The sequence below is a fragment of the Chelon labrosus genome (genome assembly GCF_963514085.1).
Source record: "Chelon labrosus genome assembly, chromosome: 19".
NCBI lineage: Eukaryota > Metazoa > Chordata > Actinopteri > Mugiliformes > Mugilidae > Chelon > Chelon labrosus.
In genome coordinates this window covers 21,500,188-21,524,354 of record NC_140352.1, presented here as the reverse complement: position 1 = coordinate 21,524,354, position 24,167 = coordinate 21,500,188, and the positions used below count along the sequence as shown (strand labels likewise).

At 40.4% G+C, this 24,167-nt stretch overlaps 1 protein-coding gene across 7 annotated transcripts in view; it reads right to left on the bottom strand.

The window, feature by feature from the left end:
- Nucleotides 1–23,462, bottom strand: part of LOC311504111 (uncharacterized protein) — a 42,800-nt gene extending 19,338 nt beyond the window's left edge. The window contains exons 1-30 of one of the 7 annotated variants that reach the window (XM_084567099.1): nt 22,816–23,462; nt 20,373–20,446; nt 19,584–19,663; nt 17,218–17,693; nt 17,089–17,136; nt 15,784–15,973; nt 15,319–15,683; nt 14,053–14,172; nt 13,760–13,957; nt 13,385–13,525; nt 12,382–12,642; nt 10,555–10,735; nt 10,283–10,449; nt 9,973–10,116; nt 9,662–9,840; nt 8,039–8,211; nt 6,946–7,170; nt 5,870–5,979; nt 5,152–5,361; nt 4,557–4,665; nt 4,251–4,473; nt 3,980–4,127; nt 3,561–3,738; nt 3,074–3,245; nt 2,641–2,767; nt 2,423–2,542; nt 1,694–1,844; nt 1,489–1,601; nt 445–595; nt 108–356 (exon numbers count right to left, since the gene is read on the bottom strand). In XM_084567099.1, the coding sequence (XP_084423225.1) occupies nt 108–356; nt 445–595; nt 1,489–1,601; nt 1,694–1,844; nt 2,423–2,542; nt 2,641–2,767; nt 3,074–3,245; nt 3,561–3,738; nt 3,980–4,127; nt 4,251–4,473; nt 4,557–4,665; nt 5,152–5,361; nt 5,870–5,979; nt 6,946–7,170; nt 8,039–8,211; nt 9,662–9,840; nt 9,973–10,116; nt 10,283–10,449; nt 10,555–10,735; nt 12,382–12,642; nt 13,385–13,525; nt 13,760–13,957; nt 14,053–14,172; nt 15,319–15,683; nt 15,784–15,973; nt 17,089–17,136; nt 17,218–17,682 (4,918 nt within the window). In that variant the 5' untranslated portion in view covers nt 17,683–17,693; nt 19,584–19,663; nt 20,373–20,446; nt 22,816–23,462. Of the gene's footprint in view, nt 1–107; nt 357–444; nt 596–1,488; nt 1,602–1,693; nt 1,845–2,422; nt 2,543–2,640; nt 2,768–3,073; nt 3,246–3,560; nt 3,739–3,979; nt 4,128–4,250; nt 4,474–4,556; nt 4,666–5,151; nt 5,362–5,869; nt 5,980–6,945; nt 7,171–8,038; nt 8,212–9,661; nt 9,841–9,972; nt 10,117–10,282; nt 10,450–10,554; nt 10,736–12,381; nt 12,643–13,384; nt 13,526–13,759; nt 13,958–14,052; nt 14,173–15,318; nt 15,684–15,783; nt 15,974–17,088; nt 17,694–17,915; nt 17,979–19,289; nt 19,439–19,583; nt 19,664–20,372; nt 20,447–22,099; nt 22,184–22,815 lie in introns of those variants that run through there. The other 6 variants (XM_084567094.1, XM_084567100.1, XM_084567095.1 and 3 more) reach the window with 6 other exon arrangements.
- Between the last annotated feature and the right edge of the window lie 705 nt (nt 23,463–24,167).

Below are 24,167 nucleotides of genomic sequence, written 5' to 3'. Positions count from 1 at the left end.
GCAATAAAAATAACAATAAATACTTCTTTTAAGGATCTGTTCTGTATTATAGAAAGCATACATGACCGCGCTGCATTTTTGCTGCTTTGAAATCACTCTGCCCTCACCTGAACGGATACCTTCCCCTCTCATCAGCTCCTTGGCCATTGCTGTGGTTACCGTGGTAACATCTGATCCCTGCAGGTGTCGGACTCCCAGGTGAGTGAGCAGGGTGGTTGGGGGAGCAGGGCTTAGACCAGGATGGAGATAGGAGAGAGACAGATGCCTTTCCAGCTCGTCTCCGCCAATCACGTCACGGATCACAGGGTCCTGACAGACAGCCACTTGGGACGGCAGCTTGTACACAACCTTACCATCTGGGTGAGACAATATGGAGAGAAACATTCACAGGGTTAGATACGGTGTTTTCAAATTCTGTTCACAACTTGCACGTGTGACTGATACCTGAGCTGAGTGTAGGCAGGAAGGCCTTGCCCTTGAGCAGCTGAATGATCTGCCCAGCAACAGGCTTGAAGAAGTCCAACACCTCGTCAGGTAGCGGAACGAACTGCAGGAACTGACAAAGGCCCTTCAGGCCCGTGAACTTAGGATGATTCTGGAATAAGGAAAGAGAACAGGACACTATTTAAAAGACAAACAAAGGCTGAATGTGTGCTGTTAAGTGATACCACTGCATCGTATTTTAGACATGTAGATCTGCTGCAAATTCTAATTTGGACGTTTTCTCAATCTTTCCTCAACAGCAAAAATAACTGCCTTTTATGTGAAACAGACGTATATTTAGGACACGCCTGTATTTCCAATCAGTCCGGTTATATATATATTTAAGTTATATTTTAGTCTCTACTGTCAATGATGTTCAACTCTTTCCTGTCCAGATATTTCATATTAAAGGTTCTGAAAATATTTTCTGCTATTCTGCTTTTAACTATAAACAGTTCTTGTGCAATAATCAAACTGTCACGTGTATTTCTTTATGAGCTTCTCTCTGGTTTGACAAGTGTAAGTCACAGAAAAAAAGATGAAGGTTTGAAAATATGAACAAGATCAACACGATCCTGATGAACGGATTGTTACACATTTTTGGGGGGCTTTCAATTCCAAATCTCAGTGGCTCTAAAGGCATAATCCCTCCTTTTCCAAGTTGCAGGAATGTTGTATGAAATAATGAAATTATTGCTGAGGAATCACAAAGTATATTTATTTGCTATTTTGTGCAACACATATTTATCCTGTTTTTGTTTACTTTATTATTTACAGCCCTGGCATCATTATTACTAATTACTAATTAATACAAACCTTTATTTGATCATTTATTGTACAAATATTTTCTTATCTGCTCATTAGACTTGCATCCTACGTCCTTCTTATTGCATATGTATTATTTTAAATTTACATACATCTCTTTCGTTTTATGCATGCAAATTGTGAACTTGCAAGTGTCTCATCTGATCTATTTTTGTGATAACCTCCCTAGTTTTGTCTTACAGAGAAAACATCCATGGCCTGCAGGAAGAGCTGTGGTATTTCAGATCGTAGCCACTGGTTCCAGGAGCTGTCTCTGTCAACATCTTCACGAGAGGAAGGAATGTCAAAGTCACCTGGAGAAGAAAAGGGCATCAATTAGACCCACTTTTTTCTTTAACAAACAGTGTCCATGAATGAATTTCTTTATCTCAATCTGAATGCTCACCTTGGATGATGAAACGGAAACCAAAACTGCGTAGCGGCAGGTAGGCGAACACAGGTTGCTTTTGAGGCTGGCATACAATGTCACTTCCTGGGATGTCGCTGCCGAGCTGGAAAGCCAGCGCGATCTCGGTCGACTCAATGTCCTCTTTGATCTGGAGGAGGCACAAATCATTGTCACAACATTTGCAACAGTTCACGGAAAGTTTGGATGGATCCAGTTGTCTGCTAAACGAACAGTGAGGCTGTTGGAAAACTGGAGCACAGAATGTCTCAAAAATATTTCTCTCACTCAGCTTTGTACTTTCTTTTATATAACCTAACCACAGGTAACGGGTGGCTGCCTCTGGGAAACGGGAGAAGCAAAGTAGCTGAAGAAGAAAGAGTAGCAGGGATTATAGAAACGTCAGCCTGACAGATCGTTAAAATCTGGTTGGAGGCATTTATATATGCTTGTGTGAATGAAAACCCTGCATAATGAGTGAGTTTCCACAAGGATGGATTACGAGGTGATAAGGAAAGACCTGTGAGGAGCAGAGCGAATTCAATTTATGAAGCTAAAACGCCAGGAGAATGTCAGAGAAATGCATAACTGCTGTTGATTTTATTTATGCCCCAGGAAAGAAAGCAATATAGAAACATGTGTTAACTTGTTGTTCTGAAATGCAAACATGATATGTGCTTGAAAGTGAAGCAACAGAAATAGATACGGTGGTTAGTTTGTGTGCATCACCTTCTTGGGCTGCAGTGTATTTTTGACCACTAGCCAGCGCTCCGTGCCGTCTGTGTGCTCCACCTCAACCACTTTGTGACTCAGGTCTTTACGGGTCATTGTCACAAGCCGCTTCTCGCTCTGCACACAGACACAGTAAGTAAGTTGAGGTGATCTTTGATGAATTCTTTTAGAGTGGTTGCACTTGTTTATTTGTCTGCACATACAAAATGAATTACCTGATTGTAGATGGTGATGGAGCGCAGGCGGTGGAGAAAGAGCAGTAGAGATGGGTGCACGTCATGAAAGAGGTTTCTGGTCTGATGGCTCTCAGAACGCAGAGGAAGGCTGATTTTAGTGGTCCACCTGTTAGAAAGAGAACAAATGCACAGACCTTTAACACAATTAACAGTTGTGTTACCAGAGATGCTTCAAGATAGAAAAGTCTGCAAACTAAGCTAAGTGAACAGACTGCATTTTGAGGAACAAAAAAAACCCAAAATCTAACATAAACCTGATGCCTTAATTTGACTGACATAGTACTGACAACATTTTGACGTTATAGCAGAATTCAGTTTAGCTGCTTCAGTTTAAACGTCCTGGGATTGTGCACACAGGATTACTGTCGAAGTGCTGAATGTAAAAAAAAGTGGTAGTTCTCAATCATCCAACCTGTGCTGATTGATGTCTTTCAGAGGCACGTCCCTCTCATCTTCAGTCCAGTGGGGGAGGATGTATCCCATCGGGCCACAGGTCTTGTCAAAGCGAAAGTGGAAGCCGTTGGAGTGAATCTCAGGACAGTCTGTGACCTTAAACACAGACTTGAAGCCAATTCCCTTTTGCCCTATAAGATTTAGAAGTAGTGATATTTATAAATAGGCATTGTGAAACTTTGGGTCAACACCAATACTTTTGTTTAAAATATAAACTTGAGTGGCAGGTGTGTTTTTTCAAGCATACATTCAATGCAAATTTAAAAGCGATCAGGAAAGCAATAAAATATAAAATAAATTACAGTGAGGGGCAAACCCTCAGCCTGCAAGCAACCAACACAACGCATCTTCCTGTTAACCAGGACACTATCCTGCTGAACTCCTACTGATGCTGTAACAGTCAAAACAGATGTAAATGCTAACCAAGGCATCATGCAAATAGTTACCAATATATCCATATTTGTGTTTGCCCTTAGTGCTGCGGCCCACATCACAGATGGCCTTGATGTTCTTCTCCTGGAAGCCGGTCTCATTGTTGAGGATGGTGATGCAGTCTCTCTCCACCACAAATGCCAGTGCTGGAACAACACCAGCCTCGGATGGATAATTGTTATCATCAGCATTCTGAAAAATGGAGAGCAAAGAGGTCAGAGGAAGTCCTAGTTGGATGTTAAAAACAAACAAACAAACTACAAACTCTGCAGAAACATTTTAACGGCTTTTATCTACAGAAGTTAAATCTCAGTTGTACACTAATATAAATGACCAAAATCCTTAATTAGTACCAGGTATGTTCCACTCTATTTTTCCCATTTCATCTAGATTTTAGCTTCATCTTTAGGGGTATAAATGTATTAGAAACCACCTGAATGAGTTCCAGAACAAAGTGTGTGTCTTTGCTGTAGAGTTCAGTGGAGAGGCGGTCCAAGCTGCGGCCCAGCCTCTCCTGGTGGACCTCCATGAGCTTCTGGCCTTGAGCAGTTAATTCCACTCCAATGCCAAACTCGCTCTTCCTGTCAGAAAACAAGAAGGGACCAGTAAAGGCTGGTAAATCTTGGTTTTGTATAAGCCACATTTAACAAAACAAAATCACGACACTTAAATTGACAGCATGAATATAAGCAGAGGTGACGAACCTGATGTCGTCAATTAAGGCCTTTTGGAAAGGGACTGCGGCCTCCGAGTGACTGCTGGCAGCATCCTTTTCATCACTATCAGACTTTTCGAGCAGTTCCTCAACCTGTCCTCCTTCAGCTTCACTGCTGACGTCTGATGTCTCTCCATTAGGAAGTGAGGCCAACTCAAACAGGTCCTCGTCGTCCTCTTTCTCCTCTATCTCGACATCTTGCTCACCATTGACTAGAAGAAGATATTTAGTAATTTAATTTGTATTCGCCAGTATTAAAGTACCCATTCTTGTGGTAGAGCACTAATTTAGTCACCTTGCTGGGAGGAAGCGAAGCTGTTGTCCATGAAGTTATCCTCTGGATACTCGTCTTCACTCATATTTAGAGCTGACAGACTGCTGCTCTCAGAATCTATTAAGTTAGACTGAAGTCATAAAAATAACAGTGAGTTAGTTAAGTTTGCCAGGTTTACTGCTACAGGCTACATAACATCTATTTATACTTTGCTCTGAGTAATTCTTTATACACTTATCTGTACTTCCACTGTGTTTCATACCTCACATTTCAAGTGTGTCATGACCACACACAAATTTAAAACTTACAACTGATTTTTAAAAGTACTCCGAGAAATAAATCTGATCAATCTCATGGTTTGGTGGTTACAAGTAGCAGTATTGTGGCACTGCACTACCTAGAAATCTCTTTCATATCAAAGTTGAACATTTTGCTATCGTTACTCTTGGTTCAACTCTGGGGTCAGTCATCCATGTGAATCTTCTCTGATTATTTTACTGAGGCTGCTGCCTTTTTTCAAGAAAGATGTAATAAACACAGAGTGTAGCTGATATCTGTTCAGTCATTCAATCTGACTCAGTACAGTTCTTCTATATTTCCTGACTCGTATTCTGACCTTGGTCTTATACACAGGTGCTGTGTATGTGCCATTTGTCTGCGTCGGGTTCAACTTTTTCTGGTAGTCTTTGACCCAGTCTGTGATGCCCAGGAGGATGCCCAGACGATGCAGACAGTTCATGTACTTTGGATCAGACTGAGCCACAGTGATCAGGACCTCTTTAGACTTGGCCTGGCCCAGGACACGGGAGAATGGCTCCAAGAACACCTGGAAGTCATATTCATGAGAGATTGTACACAACATTTCTTATCAGAGTTGCAAGAGTAATGCGTGACCTTTCAATATTTTGCAAGTCTAGAATAGAAACTGCTGCAAAAACCATAAAGCAAAAAGCAGGAACCATTGTTTTAGTTATGTGTCTAATGTAAAAAAAGAGCTTGAAATGACCAAAAAGCCAGAAAGCTGCAGCATCTTAGTCCATGGTTGGCATGACAACTGGTTGATAAGAACCACCTCTTCAGAAATTTAGGTGAGCAGATTAAATTCATAGGCTAAAGCTGCCCACTCATTTGGTCAAGGAGACATTGACATGTTGTCAGTGTGCTTGTTAAAAGATGTGCTGCATTTTGTTTTCTAGAGAAGAATGTTTTCTTTTACACAATGCACTCTCCAGACATTATAAGGGTTTTAAATTTTGCAACTGTAAAAGTAGACAACGGTGGTGCTTGAATTTCTACCTCCCTTTAAGCTTCTTTATGGGGGTTGGGAAACTGACCTGCTGTGAAAGAGCCTGGCAGGTTCTGTTGGGGATTCGTGCCAGACATGCCAGGAGGAACTCAGCCACTCTGCTGTAACATGACACATCGTCTTCAGCCTGGGACAAACCTAAAGAACAAACCTTATTTTAGTAACAAGGACACATTTATGCTACATTTTTAATGCACTATTCCATCTATTTAGTATAACAAAAAAGAATCCAAGTGATCTATGGGCCTGTTCAGACCTTCCATTAAGATCCAGTCTGGGCAATTCAGTCACAGGTGACCAGCTTTAGGTACATGTGCACAACATGCGTCTCCAAATGCGTCTCTAGATCCGATCTCAGTTTTGCGATATGTGCAAATAAAACCGACATCATCAGCCACAACAGAATATTTGAACAGCGGTTGTCTCTAATGGATCCAGAACCAAGAACAGCTCTGCTTTATGTGCGTGCGCCATGACTTTAGCACACACATTAAGTTATTATTTATTGATCTCCACCCTGACGTTAGTTAGTATAAAACTCAGATTAAAACTCCAACTGTGGATTTATCCCACGGGCTAAATAAAGTATCAATCTAATCTCATCACACAACTGCATCAATAATTAACACAGAATCACACTTGTGTAAATACTTAAATACTTTCATTTGTAAATTGTTACTTAGATTTATTTATTTTTTAGTTAGTTAACAGCTACAAGGACAGAATATTTTAAAAGGCTCTCATCACTAATGAACAAACATCACTTACGGTGCTTTAACCTTTTCAGGCAGTCGTGTGTTTTTTTTTTGTTGAATGAATGAGGCAAAACTCCACTGATGCAGGAGCACCCCTGTTGAGTATAGGCGGTCCTTAATACGACTCTGGACACTTTGCGTTCACACTACCAAAAGAATGCAGACACATACGGACACATGTGACCCAGATCACCTCAAAATGTGGTCAGAGATAGGATCTCTAAAAGCCGATCTCAATGCATCCTGGGGGTGTTCATAACCGTCTTTTACATGATCGGATTGCCCAGTTCAGATCTTAGTGCAAGGTCTAAACAGGCCCTTAAATCTCCCACACTGATAGCGGTACTACCTCCTTGACCCACAGCTTCTGCCAGAGAGCTCTCCATGTGATTGGCCAGGAGTGCTATGGGAGCATTGACGATCCCATCAGCCACTACCATGGACACAAGGTGGCCAGCCGTGCCAACGGGGTCAAGACACTTGGCAGCCCCAGAGAAGTGCTTGTCTCCTGTGTCTGTGGTGATCCTAAGCAGCAAACCTGGTGTCACCTCTAATGCTGCCAGGCCTGTGTTACCTGTGTTGTAAGTAAATAATTCACATATTAGTTGCACAAATCCACATTACTTGGTAATACTGTGTACAAGTTTTATAGTTGTATACAAAATATAGTCGATGCAAGGCAGCAACAAACAATCCCCTGTGACGTAAAAAATAATTACCCATTGACAGGGTACCTACAACTGCAAACAAGGTCAATTATCACTGTTCTTATTATGAATCCATGGAGGGTTTATACTTGTAAAACTCTACCTCAGCTTAGAAAACCATTTTTTATGCGTTTGATGCCACACCAATGTAAAATCTACCAGCTGAATTGTAGAGGACGGGTTAGAAAATCAGGAAAACCACCAATGAACATTTGCACTGGGCTGCACAAAACACGCTCTGAAGCTAGAGACTGTTTTTGCTTATGGACCAGATGAAATTGTTATTATACTACATGTATGACTTTACCACATCACAGAACAACCATTGAGTATGTGATTAAATAACTAGTTGGCTTGTAGGGTTACAGATTATGTAAAAACAAACAACCAGCACATCTGCTGTGTAAGTATTTGCTCACTGTGTAGTTTTACATGTAGTCAGCGTTTAAGGCAAGATTAGCACCCCTTTCCTGCCCTGCAGAGCTTAGAAGAGTGTTATACAGACACACTGGTCGTTCCTCATTCGCTATTTCAATGTTAAAACTGCAAACAGGGTTATGTTTGGACAAAAGCTGAAGTTGTGGCAAGAACAATTTGCAATAAAATAAAGTGGTGAATTACAGATATAGTGCACTGTATAGTAAACGTGTAAACATTTTGGTCACAGCTTACACTGTGTTTGATATCAAGTATCCATTCATCAGTCTGGAATTGATGAAAATGGCTCAAGCCTACCTGCATTCGTTTCAATGAAATATTTAAGGGAGCCATGAACGGGTCTAAAGATCAACTCCCATTGGCTCCAATCGCTTAAATCCTCCAACAAAGGGCAGGAGAGCAAGCAAGCCAGCGCCTGGGCCTTGGACATGTCACCCAGGCGTCCCACAGACTCTGATCCACTTTCAGCACTGTTTGGACAGATGTGAGAGAGAGAAGGACAAGGACAGAAGGAAGTTGCTCAGTCAGTCAGATTTCTTAACATGGCTTACCCATGTTGATTCTGTTAGTTCAGTCTCATTTAAAGCCTCTAGATCTTGAGCGCCCCCCGGCACTAGTGGCAGTACAGAATAGTAAGTAACTCTCTTTCTCTTCTATGAGATCTCATTCACTTCTAGCTTGTAAAGTATACCCAACAACTGAGGATATACATTAGTTACAATCAAACAAATAACATTATGCCATATCAACAACAAGAACTGACTTAACTTAATTGCTTGTCATGAATTACCACATATCAAAACCTCATTGTAATATATTTTAATATTTCACTGAACGCTCATCAATGTCACAGAATGACATCCGTATCCCACTAAGGAGATAAGGAACAGGCTATTGATTAATGATCTTTTTAAAACATTAACAGAATATATGACTCCCCTGAGATGTGGTGCACTCAATCAGGCGTGAACTACACAAGACTACACTCACACTGCTACTGCAGCACAGTAGAGTAAAAGAGTCACACTAACCCCTACCCCATCCATGTGATGTGCTCAAGTGAAAAGAAAACAAAATCTCTTTCACCTCTGGCTTTGGTATTGTTAGTTAGCACCTCAATTTGCTTATCATCTGCATCAACATTTCCATACTCCTAATATCAAACAAAATATTTCAAGTTGAAGACTTGGGAGATTAGCAGAAAGTCAGTGAATGAGAAAGGTTTAAGGGTGAGTTTCAAATGAGCTGAAGGAAAATATGAAACCTCAAATGAATTAGATGTGCTCACTACATTTTGATGCAAATGAGCAATTAAAATATTTCCCCCCACATTTGACACTGATGAAATCAGCTGCAAAATGCTGCAAAATGCTGGGCCATGAATATCACCGTAACTATACAGTTCTGGAAAATGGCCAGCACAACATTGAAAGACTACATACACACGGAAAACATCCAAACTTCACAAATCCACGGGGCAGAGGCCTTTCTGTGTGGAGTTTGCATGTTCTCCCTGTGTCTGTGTGGGTTTTCCATGGCACCCAAAACATTCAAAACATGCTAGGTGTTAGGCACCGGTCAGGTTGGCCCACAGGCGTTATATGATACTTGTATAATATAATGACAAATAAAGGCTCTTTACCAGTGCCCCCATTGTGCTGCCCATAAGACACCTAGTGGCTGTTAATTTATGTCAAGAGCCACATCCCAGAAGAAAATGTATTGGTCACTCATTATTGGCCACAACCTTTATCTAAAATAAATATAAAATAAATGTACTCTGTTGTTGGAAATTGTTTTTGGAGCTTGACTTGAACTGCAGAGCTCTGATTTTGTCTACTCTTATTTAAGTCGGTCTCTGCAAATCTCTCAGCTCTATGGAAGCACACTACTGAATCACTTGTGTGACGTTTTTCAAACCTTGACTCGTTGTGTTTGGCAAACACGGCTGACTCATAGTAGACCTTGCTCAGTCCTCCTCCAGCCAGCCCACTTTGGCGTTGGACAAGGCCAGCCAGCATGTGCAGAGTGCCATGGCCTAATTCACGACTGTTCTTGACTTTGTAGTGAGACCTGATTGCTGATTCAATGTGGGAGAGCTGAGGAAAGAAGAAAGTTGTATGTTAACGGCGTTGCTATTTGGTTTAAGAACACGTCCAGTGTTGTTTATATACTGTATAAAAGAGGAGTGTTGTTTTAGTTTCTGTGTTTGATACGTATAACTGACTTACTTCATCTGGATCAATAGAGGTTATGTTGCCACACTGTTTGATGAACTCAAACACATCTTGTTTGTTGGGTCTGAAACCACTGCCATCATGTTCCATGTTGTTACTGCTTAAAATCAGAGTGGACCCCAGTGTATCCAGCAGACACTGCACACAACCAGAGAGAGACAGGATGTACATTTTTATTTTAATTGTCATTATGGCAAGAAAACTTTGCAAGAGTTATGTGGTGTGAATGCATTAGGTATGCAGTAGATTTCACACTCATACACAAACTCAGGAAGCTGCAAAATCCCCCAAGTTGTATAGATACCTGAATGTGTTTCACCAGGAACTCCAGGAAGTTACCCTGCTCTAAAGACAGGAAATCCTTGACATGGAAGTGTTTGGTCAACTTCTTCTCCAGAGAGGCAAGGTGGGCCAAAGTGATGGCTGATTTCAGAGCAGCCAGGCTGTCTTTCACATACTGTTTCACTTGGGCTGAGAGATAGAGCAGAAAACCCTGTTAAACATACACATATTAAAGATGTTTGGAGGACACTGTCAGACCAGCTAATATGTGTGGGAGAAAGACTGCATTAGAACCTTCGCTGGGGACGGATGCAGTGGTTATGTCCTCGGTTTTAGTTTGTTCTGAGCTCCTAGATGCCTTGTCTTTGGGCACCAGGTCCTGTGGAACAGCCAGTGAGCCTCCACAGATGGCTAGTTGAAACAGAGCCTTTGCCAGTCGGTCATTTGACACCTGCAGCAGGAAGCTCTGGATTTGCTGGAAAACAAAACTCTACATCAGAAAGACCGTAATGATTTACATGGTACTGACATTATCTGAAATAAATCCTGCATGCTTAATTTCTCCGTCACGCCCAAAGTATACACAGGCTTCTATCTAACCAATTTGCACCCTAATAAAGTGTGTATTTTATGCTGTTATATAAATAAAACAATTCAGTGTGATAAAGAGCCAGTGCTGATTCAACTGGCACTATCACATGATCTGTGGAATATAAACTAAAATATTTTCAGTGGTATGGTGGTTAGCACTGATGCCTCACAGCAAGAAGGTTCTCGGTTCAAATTCAGGCCAACTGGGGCCTTTCTGTGTGGAGTTTGCATGTTCTCCCTGTGTCTGTGTGGGTTCTCTCTGGGTACTCCGGCTTTCACCCATTGTCCAAAGACATGCTTGTTAGGTACACTGGTTATTTTTAAATTGGCCGTAGGTGTGCATGTGAGTGTGAATGGTTGTCTGTCTCTCTGTGTTAGCCCTGCGATAGACTGGAGACCTGTCCAGGGTGTACCCCACCTCTCACTCAATGACAGCTGGGATAGGCTCCAACCCCTCCGCAACCCTTCACAGGACAAGCAGTTACAGAAGTTGAATGAATGAATGAATTTTCCAACAGTCATTCTGTTGTGCTGATAGTGTTGCATTCTTGTCCTTTTGTCAGTTTCAGTTTGTCTCTTTTATTTCAGTTAGTTCTTTTAACTTTAGATTTTAACAGCATTTCATATGCAAACATGCAGGGAGAACATGAGGTCTTGCTTGATAAGTTTCCATTTTCTAAGAATCACATTCTCATTTCCTCCAGTATGTTTCCTGTATCTTTTTAAAGACAAATGAAGAAAGTTGACAGTCATCTTTCCTGTAGCACACGTATTATTCCTGTATAAAAGTCCACAGTTGGAGGGATTCTGTGACAGCATTTGTTGACTGCTTTTTTTTACATCCAAGAAAACTATTAGGAGGTTAGTATCACCTACACAAAAACTTTCCAGAGTAACTCCAAGATATGGAAGGAGAGAGAAACTTTGACACTGTTCTGTTCTTTTTTCAAAGTGTGGGATAAGCCCCTTAGCTGTAATTAAGCAGCTTATGTGTACAATGATGCAATATATTTTGGAATATAGGGTTCTTCCAACTCCATCTCAGGTCAAAGTTGGAAACAGATAGAATGACCTGAATGTTTTAGAATGAACCAGTTTAATCACAATGATAACACAAACTATAGAAAAGAATAAATTCTTTAGGGTAAAGATAATTCGAGAACAAGTAGGCGACTGACTAGATGAGTATGGGCCCATATTTGATGTCTAGTCAGTTTTCATCTTTTATCTTGTGCCTTCGTTAAGGACTAGGAGATTATGAAGGGTGACATTTTGTTAATGAGTTCAAAACTGGAGAGCAGCCCTGAAACTCCTTGTCATCCCCCTGACAGCTCATGTTGGAAGGCTTAGTGGAATTAACACCCCTACAGCCTATAGTGGAGAATTAAGGCCACAGGATCAGGGTATCGTAATCATAAGCTCCCAAAAAAGCAGACCCAAAATTCCCACACTATCACAGAGCAAGTGGTGAAGAAGTCAAGAAGTGTGAAATTCATTATTAGAATATATTTGTCAGTGCCTTGCACCCACCTTGGCCATCCTGGGGTTGAACACCCCCTCTGCGTTTGAGAAGACTGTCAAAACAACCTCGGCCGCCGGCAGGGAGGCGTACTTTTTCCTGAGATCCAGACTGCCTGCTGAGGAGAAGGAACCTGCGCCTTGCAACGTCTCGAAAACGCTTTTTTTGATCTTTCTCAACCGCTCTTGGGTCTCTTCCTCCATCTCTCTCTGGATGACCTCCCTGGCCTGCTCCAAAATGGCGTGCTCATTACGACTCACCTTCATTAGTGTCTGGAGTGAACAGAGAAGTTAGACTTTTAGATTAGTGTAAAATAAAAATAAGCAGGCTAATTTCATCCAAAATGCAGCTGCACCATGTTTACCACTGTGGATTTTGGCAGACATTGTCATTCATAATTACTTGTATATTAAACATTCATATTTTCTATCAATGTACATCATCCACAGAGCCCAATGTGCCAGAAGCAGGGTTGCAAACCTTCAGTTACAAGGGAAGACGGCCTGGATTGGGAAGGAAGAAGTGTCTTTTAATTAGGTGGTTACATGAGGCATTTTTATTCTGACTGGCCTATTATTCTGACTATTAGTAGAATACTAGTGTCCATGTAAACACGGCAGCTGAGATAACCTGAATCTAAGACAGAAGTGAAGTGTGGAATAACCTTTCTACCACTGTGTGTAAGTGTACCTAGGTGAGCCGTAGCTGTTGTAATGTCTGACCTAATGTTGATTTGACTTGGTCATTTTTTTCTTCTTTACTGCTCTTTGTAAGAATTTAACTGAAAAATAAAAATTGCATATGTAATTATTTTCAGTGTATTCCTTTTTGTGTATACCTCACTTTTGTGTTAAATATTTCCATGAGTAGTGCTGCTGCAGGGACGTACTCTCTCAGAAGGACCATAGATCAAAAAGTCTGTGCACATTTAAAAAGAGAACAATCCATCCCCTCTACTGATAATAACTCATGAGTTAACCATCTTGGAATGTTGCAGAACTTCATGCATCTTACCGATATGGGCAGCCCAACGCTATGTATCCTGATGCCCAGCTCGTAGGGAGAGTCACAGTTGTAGTGGTCAGCCAGATACTTCATAAACTCCGCTAAGTCTACTTTCATCTTGCCCTGCTTCCTCCTAAAATTCCGAAGTTGCTAAAACAAGGAAACAGAGTAGACACATTTAGGCACACACACATTTAAGTTGAATCGACAGGAAATTCAATCATGAATTTGTAATTGGTGAATAGGTAATAATAACAATAACAGGTTATCACTGTTAATACATCCTGTTTTTTAAATGAAATGTGATGTATGTTTGAACTATTACTGTCTGTACTGAAGGTACAGAGGGATTTGGTTTCCTGATTTGGTCCATGTGAGTCGTACCTTTAAGATATCTATGGTCTCAATCTGGTGGATGTCATCATCCTTAGTGTTGCTGTCAATTTTGAACATGCGGTGGATGAGGGGGAGTTTGCAGAGAGGCCCCAGGTTGAGCTCTTCATAGCGCTTCTTGTCCTTCAGACCAGCCAGTGACTGACCCAGCTCGTACAGGGTACAGATGGATGTCACTGCCTCAGTGGACTAACGGAAAAAGAAAATATGTTCTCAATATAACCACTAAGATTAAAAAAATAAAAAAATACTAAAAAAGTAATATCAAATATAAATGTGCAAACCTCTATGAACATGTTGATCTCTCTCAAGATGTACTGAAGGTCTTTCAGAGCTGGAACTGTCCAGGGTTTTATCTTTCCTGGGTCCAAATGTGGAATCAGCCCGCATACCCGGGATATCACCTGGATATAGGCGTGGAAGGCAGTGAGAGCACATGGAGAGAATGAGGTTTTTGACAAACACTATGGAGCAGCATTTTTATGAGCGATGGTTTCAATGGTCCTGCTGATGGTTTCATGCTTTTCCACTCCCTGACAGTTGACAATAATGCAATGCAACAGCAAAGACACAAGAAGAGAACACAGCTAGCCAACAAACATGACTGTTATTCAAAATAAATCATCTTTGTTTTGATGAAGTGAGTTCATTCGATATGTTGGCTTTCAAACAATACAATGTGACGTCAGGTGATCTCACACTGGTAGCATGGTTTCTCACAGCTTCTCATTGTACCTTACCGGCCAGAAAATGTGAATATACCTGTGCATGAACAGGCATTTAAAGTGGAATATTGACATTTCCAATGGCCTCATTTTAATTATGCCTTTGAATTTCCAACATTAAGTATCCCAGTTGTTAGCTAGCAGCCTAACTATGAGCCAACAGTTCCCTAGGAGAGGAGTTCTCATAACTTAAGACACATTTACTTGTTGCTAGGAATTTTTTTTTGCCTGTCTTTGCAACAACTAAACAGCAACGTACGACATGTCATAACCACAAGCTCACAAGTTCCATTTCAACGCAACAATTTTGATATGTCTAAGCAGGAAAATTTAAATAGTTACATTCCAGAGATCCATTTAATGATTCCTGTTAGGGGAGGAGCTGCATGTATGGTGGTTCACTCTCAGAGCTTGTGGTTATCAAACTGGGCCATCAGCAGTGTTGTAAAATCCACCTGTGCTTTTCCTGTTATGTCAAGTTAAAATGTGTGTTGCAAAAAATATCTGTTTCTTAGCTCGGTGCAGTGACTTCATTTCTTGTCATCACTTTAAAAGTTGCCAAGCAACCATCAGAAGCCCCATTGCACCCTGATAAGTAATTATTACACATAAACAACAAGATATGAGGTGCAATTTCAGAATTATTTATAGGTAATTTTTTAAGGTTTGGACAGAACAAGGTTAAGTGTTTCTCTGTTTCAAGTTGAGCTTGATGCTAAATAAAAAAGATAATTATAATAGCTCTAAAATACAAAGTTATACAAAAAAATTCAAAAACACACACACAACAAAAACTACATGACAGTATCTCTTGTTCCTCCTCACCTTTTCTTTGGTGACCAGCTCTCCGTCAGCAGAAATTTCTCGTATCACACTCTCAGCAACACTGTTGATCGTATCCCGATCCACGGGCCTATTCCTCCTGTTTCCTGGGAGCTCCTCCTCATCTCTCTCCATTGCCTCCACAGCCCGCATATTACCTCCATGGACCTCTCTCAGCTGGGCATGATAAGCTTCTCTTAAGACAGGGGCATTAGCTTCTCTCTGGTTGGAATCTCTCACTTTGCTCTTCTGCTCTTTGGTCAAGCTTGCATGTGCCCCCAGCTCAGGAAAGTTAGAGCCAGAGAGAAAGCTGGGCCCAGCGGCCGGCTCCTGCTCTTTTTCAGGCTCTCTTGTAAGATTCCGCGTTGCTGTGGGATGATATGACAAAACACATGTCTCTCATAAGTATGGATCAACACCAATTTTGGATTTTGATGCAACAGACTGAATGTTGTTATGTTTGGCTACCTGGCGCTGTCTGCCATACAACTGTCTTGATGTCTGCTGTTGGTTCAGATTCAGTGGGCAGCTTCTTAGCTTGCCAGTTGTCATACATAGACATGTATTGTGTAAAAGGAAGCTGTTCACCAAAACGCTGAAAATAGCAGGTTTGAAGCTGGTCCATTGATGGGGTAGTTGGTTGGAACGTCTTCATGACCTGGAACACATCGATAATCTTTTACTAAAATGTATTACTGATTTATACAGGCAGACAACTGGAATTACTGTTTATCACTGCGTACCGTAAATGTCAAAAGAATCTTTGGAAATATATAAGGTGGTTAAAAGCGCAATACAACATACAAATCAAAGTAGAACTATAGGTTAATAGCTTAACATCATTGTATGCTTTTGAAGGTTGTTTTAGGATTAACATAGCATAGCAACATTTTTAACATAGATTACCTTGTACTAAATAATACCTAAATAAAATGTAAACTGCCCTCTCAAGTATCAACATCATACCAACAGTTCTAGTAATCTGTCTGTATCTCACATAGAAGGCAAACACTCTGTTGAAACACTGTTTTGACATGTGGCATCTAAAGCCACTGAAACAGAAGGTTTCATAAACACCAACATTACTCCTCAGTGCTTCAGAAACGAGTGAATGATTGGTTCTTGTGTGTTTTATTTAAAGCATTACACACTTCATTCATCTCGTAGAGAAATTGAACAGGTCCAGAGGGGCCAGGAAAAAGCCTGCTATTCTGCTCTCTAGGGACATTTGCTTGCTCTGCTTAGTTTGATCTCACAGACCAATACAATGTACATGCAATATTTATATGTACTGGACTTGTATGTGTGGTTGAGGTTAAAAGATGGTGTCATCATTGATTTTTTTTCTTACTGTCATCAAAGCTCACATTACACCATCCTCTTGCAATAACAACTGATTAGAAATGTGTATTAATCCTAAACTGAACACAGTCCCCAACAAATGTATTACTTTCTCCAATATGGCTACCATCTGCTAAAATTTACAGAGCCCAATTGCTTTTATCATCATCTAATTGTGACGTGCTTTTCTATTTAAGAACAGAGCGCCACAGGTTAGGCTAAATATTGAGTGACGTCTAGTTGAAATTATTGTTTGATAATTGATTGATAATTGATGTTTGCCTATGTAAATCACAAAATTGATTTTAAATTATTTTAACATGCTTGTGATTGCCTTAGAATCATTTATGTATTGCAGTAATTAGCATTATATATGGATTTGAGACACACATAGATAGTGGTCAATGTATACAGTATCTATACACAACTAACCTCTAAAACTCGCTGGTACAGCTGCTCTTGAGTCAATTTCTCAGCTATCTGAGGTGCAGCAAATATTGGGTTAACAGCAACATAAGGACTGGAGAATAAAGACGCAGTGGAAATCAAAGGAGAGCCTACAAGGTTCATTCTTGCTTGAGTCTCAGGCACGACGTGAGGGCTGACATCCCGTGGTGTCACATTCACAAACGGGGCAGGGCTGCCAGTCCGTGATCCTGGTGTCTGTGGTGTTGTGGGTCTGCTGTTCTCTTTAACTTTCGATAATGTCTCAGCTTGATTTTTTTTTTTTTTTTTTTTGGCTTTAGGAGCTTTCGCTGATGCCCTACTTCCAGCAGCCGCAGCAGCGGCTCCAGCTTCACTTTCAGTACGATGATCTCTGTGAAACACCAGTGCCCCCTCAACAACCAGATCGTCTCCCAGGAGACTCAGAGACTCTACCAGGTCGGCTGTGGAGTCAAAGCCCAGAGAGGATACGTTCAGGTTCTTGTGGTATGTCTGGTTGTAAAATACAGCCAGCCTGTGTATCGGTATCCCATCTGGGTGCTGCTTCACCAAGGCCACTATATTTTCCAGAACGTCCTCCATCTTGAGTAATGCTATCAAGGGAAGAAGAGAGCACCATAAATAAAAAACAGATCTGGTATTAGCAATTGAAAGCTGGTATAAAAAGACATTTGTTTGTACTGACAATTGAGCAGATGAGAAGGGTCAGTTATTAACCAGCTACATGTTGTTTACGTCACATTAGGTTCCTTCCTGAGGAACTTTCCACATCGATTGAAAAGAAATGCATCATGTAGGACACCCCCACAGCTCACCTGGTTAAACTGGCAGCCCATAAATCTTTAGACGCTGTATTTCCTCACATTTCCTCCTGTTTACTAATGACAGTAAAATTGAGTAAATAGCAAAATCTAAGTACACAGCACCACCTAGCATTCTACTGTTCTTTTGAACTTTTAAGAAAGAAGCTAGCAGATCTACCTTCATTTTTAGTTGCATGCCACTTGAAAACTCTGCTAAATTAAGGAGGTGGCATTGCTTAGATGTTGTAATAGTCTATTGTGTGCCTCCATTGAAAATAGCCAATAAAGGCACAGAAGGCCAAAAAAATAACGTGAAAAAAGTATAATGTGCCAGGAAACATTGTTTCGATTGCACTGTGTGCATGCTTCTAATCCATACCATTTCTTTTTAAAAAATCTTTTTATGAATGATCCAAGTTGATTTAATTTGTTACTTAATGCCACATACCGCCACAAGATGTCTTACCGCCCCCTCTTACCACCAGGTCAAAATTCATTCTGTGCTGCCACTACAGACTGTGCCCTCTGCCTGCAGCTCTTTTTATCTCCCTCAGTAACGAGTGGTGTAGGTTACACTGTCTATATACCACAGCTCATGTATGACAGTAGATATAGCACCGCGGACAACAGACTTTCTATGGTGGATGTTCAGATCAACAGGTAATACACAAACAAGTTGGAGACCTCTTTCTGATGTCTGCCGACTCTTTGATTAGCTACTCTGGAGGAAATGCTAATAAACCTTCTACACGCCTTCGCTACACAGAGCTTTACAGTATCTTGTGCTGGCCCTAAGCTCTCAAAAACATCAGGTTTTAGAAATTAACATAAACTATATTAATGAAAAACACTGGTTAAAAAATGTGTGTAAATATTTCAACAAAATTAGCCCTTTACACACACAGAAGTCTCCTGGTTTAAACACTGGAATGTGTCTAAGGCTGTCGAAGCATTTAATTGGACTCAACAAATTATGGTAATCGTCAGCCTTGTGATGCAGACAGACACGTTTTAGTCCAAATGTGATGTGGTTTCATATTCAGCCCTTGTCATTATACAGTACTTGTCAATACTTGCAAATAATAACACTGCAATATTAAATTGTGAGGCTATAATCACCAAATCCTTTTCTTTCACCTGATTAAACTGTCTTTAACACCAAGCAGCCAATACAGCATAGCTATAAATAGAGCACATTAGCCAACAGGGTGGATTATTTTTTCTGTCAAAATAGGCACACCCAAAACAAAACACTAGTTTAGAAGCGCTGCTTTGAGATTTCACTTGCAAAACTATACCACAACTTCAACAGCTTGTCAAATACACAACATGTATAAAGACGAACTACGGTCAAAGGTTTAAAGTTGCATGAAACAGCTATCTTACCTATTGTTTCAGATAACAAGATGCCCAGTTCATATCTGTCAGAGGACTGAGCCGGCAACCTTCCTGTTTTAGTTTATATACGCCCCTCCCTCTCTCTCCCCTCTCCCTCTGGGTTTCATTCTTAGCAAATAGAGGCAGAAACGAAAGTGAAAGTAACTGCTACGCTTATTCAAGACAATTAATACATGCGACAGTTCTCATGTTCCTGGAAATGGCTATGTCCCACCACACAGACAAAGCCATAGGAAGGGACTACAAACAGAAGGGAGCAGCAGTTTCATTAGTACAGCTCACCTGAATGTTTGAGGCACTAATTCATTAATATCAGCAGTTGGAAGTAAACATAACATGATCACTGCAAGGGAACACCGACGCTGAAACAGAAGGGAAAACAAAACAAATGTGTCACTGAGGGAGGGATGTAAAGAAACGGTGGCTTTGAGTTTCACATTCCTGGCTTCTCTCAGCTGATTCACCTCAGCTGTTGTGTAATAAAGCATGTGACCTGATTTCACCGTGTAGGCTGCTCCCTGATAGACACAAACCTGTATCTAAGGAAATGAAACAGAGGAATGTAGCTATGCTTCTGTGCCTGTCCAGACACTTGTGAATATCATATGTCGGCAAAGTCACATCCACCAGCACACCTGTTCTGATAATGTAAGCTAACCAGTATAACCAGCCAAACAATTTAACAAAGCTGACACAATGTGCACAGTGTATCCTCTCACAGTTCATCCTATCTACTGATGACAGTTAAACTGCTTAGTTTGCCAAACCAAAGTACACAGCACCACCCACAATTCAATTGAACTTCTGGTGCAGTGACTAGTTCCAAATTAACAAATCTACATTCCCTTAACTGCACATTTTTAGCTCCATCTCACTTGAAAATTTACTTTTTCTTGTCTACCTTATTCTATTTTTTGTATCTTCTTGTATCTGGCACTGTTGTTCCCTGCCGCTATAACACTCTAGTTTTCCCACAGGGATAAATAAAGTCCTATCTTATCTTATCTCAGATGACCTCCACCTCTAAAGGCCACTTAAAAAAGGAAGCATCTGGTAATATACTGCACATACCTCGAAATGCTTGCTTCTGTCTGGTCAGTGCATCATACTGCATCTTTTTTTCCGTGTGGCTGTAGTTTACAGCACTGAGGAAGTTAAGCAAATAATTAGGAAGACAAGAAAGAAAAAAGGGTTATGATGATACCTTTAACAGCAGAAGAGTGATAGGCCACTTTAGTTTCAAAACACTAAACCACAGCAATCTAATCCTGGTCCTGGTAAATTCTACCTGGTCCTAGCCTACTGAAACACTGAGATTAAGGATCTGCGTAGCATTCAGGGCAAACTAGTGATACTACAGTTGTGTTTGAAAGTTTGTACAAGAATTTTCTCTTCATAAAGTCTCACACAAATCCTAAAAGAAAATATAGAGAACCCAATTAAACAAAAAATGAGTCAAACACCACACTTATGTATTGAATATTGTATAAGTGAGTGGTAAAAATATGTGAATTTCTAGTTTCACCTCCTTATCCCACAGTAACTTCTGTTGAACACATCCGGAAACAGCTGAACATGGAGCCCATTCCTCTGTATAGAACTGTTTCACACTCAGATATCCTGGTGAGTTTTGGCACATTGTGCTTAGGGTATTCGCTTGAGACTATGTATATTTAAGATCTCATTATTCTATCAATGAAAGCAAGCTGTCCTGGCCTAAATATGATAAAACAAGCCCATAATGCTACTATCAACATAAAGTTTATAAACAGTTGTTCTCATCCATCCACAAAACATTTTTCCAATAGTCTTCTAGCTTGCCCTTAAGGAAACTACAGAAGGGCAGCAATGGTCATTTTTGAGTGGAGCAGCCGTTTTCTCATTGAAACCGTCATGCACATCTTTGTCATTAAGTGTTCTGGTGGTAGACTCATGAGATGTTACCCTGAGCACCTTTGTGATGTTTCCTTGCTCTTGAAGTGACTGTTCAGTTGACTAAAAGCTCCTGATGCCAAATTCCCCTTCAAATCACTGATGTGGTGCTGATGCTAATCCATATGATGACAAGCAATATTGGATCATTTACCCTCGGCAGATCAATTTCCAGGTGTAACGTCTTGTCTCATTTGTTAAATTGGCTGAAAAATCATCTGATGACGCTAAGGTCATAATTACGCACGAGTGGTCCACAAACTGTAAAGCGGTTACTGTATGTGTAGATATAATATCAAATATGTCTTTCGCCGCAGCTCTCTCTCATGAGAGCATAACTGAAATGTCCCGTTAAAAACATTACGGACATGGGGTGTTAACTGATTTACAGTGTGCTTTTTGGACAAACCTGACAGGCCCTATTTATTTTAGCAGTCAAAGGGGCCTCACAGCAGATGTGGTTCGGTTTAGGGATGTGCGATACCACTATTTTTCCTTTCCATCCGATACCAAGTAATACCAAGGCTACTATCCCAATACCGATACTTTTAGACGTCTACTTGTGTATATGAAAATGATGACTTTTACAATGAACATTTGTGTATGTAATTATGAAAAAAATGTCTTTTATAACTCTGTATAAGAATTAAACAAGCTGCCACATATCAGACTTTGTTAAGATGGCAGGAACAAGTTAAATTTACTACATATTGTTCTGGACGGAAACTTTTTTTTCCAACTAAACACTAAAATAATAATAGAAATGCAAAATTGACAAAAATACATTATTGTATTTTATGTAGATTTATCTAATCTACGTGTATATGCCTGTGACTGACACTGTGATGTCTTTTCGCTATATATACCTGGATATTGCCTGCCTCTCTGAAGGGCTTCCATCATAGAGGCCTGTCTCATTCCCTCTCTCTCACGCTCCTCTAATGTAACTCGTCTTGCTCTTCTGTGTGGTTCATCTTCAAGTGTTTGCTCAGTTTTGTGGTGTTGCCACGATACCTCACACACTTTCGATACAAGTCACATGTTGCTTCATTTGCGTTTACTGAAGTGAAATAACTCCAAAGGACGCTTCTTTTTCTGCCTGCCACACTGCAGCTTCATTCATTCATTTTCCCCTGTGATGCTGTGTTTATGCTGCTGCCGTGCCAAGTGTGATTAGCTCGGAAGATGGAAAAGTAATTCCTATATCCTACACAAATATTAACCCCAGTTTCACTTTTTTTTTTAGAATTGGTTACAGATTCGGTGTCATAAAAGTATTAATATTTCTTGTGAAAGCGGACTTGGAAAGATATTTTGACGTGAAGATCGATTCTAACACGTCTAGATCGGAAGTATCGATATTTCTTGATCGATATGCACATCCCTAGGTCAGTTTCGAAGCAACAGCCAAGATGTCTCCAGTTTGGACGGCGATGTATCTGGCAGGCAAACGAGTAACACTTTTAAAAATGTGATACCCGGTCCAAAACATAATACTGTTAAAGACCAAATATACAATCACCAACACGTTACAAACTCAGTACCGAGACTAAATAACTAAACTAAATATACTTCTTGCTACCTGTTTTATGACAGCAGTGCTTTTCTTGCGGGTGCCGGGTCGGTACCTTTGCCCTCAATCACGTCCTCAGTCTCTGAGCTGGAGGAAATAACCATGGCAATAGAGAGCCAGTTATTTTGGCTAGCAGTCCTGCTACGCTGGCTACCGTTAGCAAAAAAATACCACTGGTATTGCGGTATAGCTTAACAATATTCGTTAGCCAAAAATCAGATTACAAGTGTTCCGGCACTGGCATTTTGGACTATTAACAATGTTGTACTTATTTGCCATTTGTGGTAATATTAGCACGGGAGTCTCATCAGACGTTAACATCTTTCAGCTAGCTAGCTAGCAAACATTATGCTGCATTCAAGTTTAAAAAAAAAAGCTAGTAAAAATGAGCTCTTCTCAACAGAAACGTTCATTTACAAAAATGCCATTTTGATATAATTCACAATGAAATGTTTATGGATGTATTTGAGACATTCTGTATCAACCCTTATTTTTTTTAAATAACTGATTCTGAACTATCATGTTGCTTTCTGAAGTTATAATCATGCGGGGTTTCTCCTAGGTAGCCTCGGTAGCCTGAATGCAGCTTAATAGATCAGCTTAAGAGGCAACCTCCGGGGCTGAACTGTTTTCATACAAAGACATTCACCTAGGAGACAGGATTTTTTAATTAACAATATTGTAATTACAAATTTCAAACACATACACACACGTTCCGATATGCTAAACGCCACTTGCACTGCATAATGAAATATCTTTATTGTAAAAAGTATATAGAAATAAATAAAACAATGCCCAAGCCACTTCTGTTCTAGGCTCCTGCTATGAATTCCATATTTTTTGATGATTTTTACGTAGTTAATTAATGCTGTTGCTATGGAACGGTATATTGAACATGTAACCATTTGATAACATGGAGGCAAAAGGCACAAACAAGAACTAGTCATGTATATACGTCCACCTCCTGGCAGATATATATTACACCACAGTTGGGACTTGTACTTGTATACAATGGGCATAGCATTGGTATGAGGGGCAGAGGGTCAAGGGGTTATAAGGGTCCTGTTTATGTCCATGAGAATGCTAGCCCGAGTGGTACGCTGCTTGTATTTTAAGAACTATTAGAAGTAAAACTCCCTTTTAACAGGAAAAAAAAAAAAAACACGAAAAAATCAAGGGCAGAACATGTTTTGCGGTGGTATAAACCTTTCTACTAGGAGGATGTATGTGCCCACAGCCTTATGCCACTGCTTTCGAACCTCATGTTATTGCTCCAGAGCGGCATGCTGCTCTTATTTTAAGAACAAATAAGACCAAAGTCTTATGCCCCTCACCACTCTACCCCCTACCCCCACTGCAGT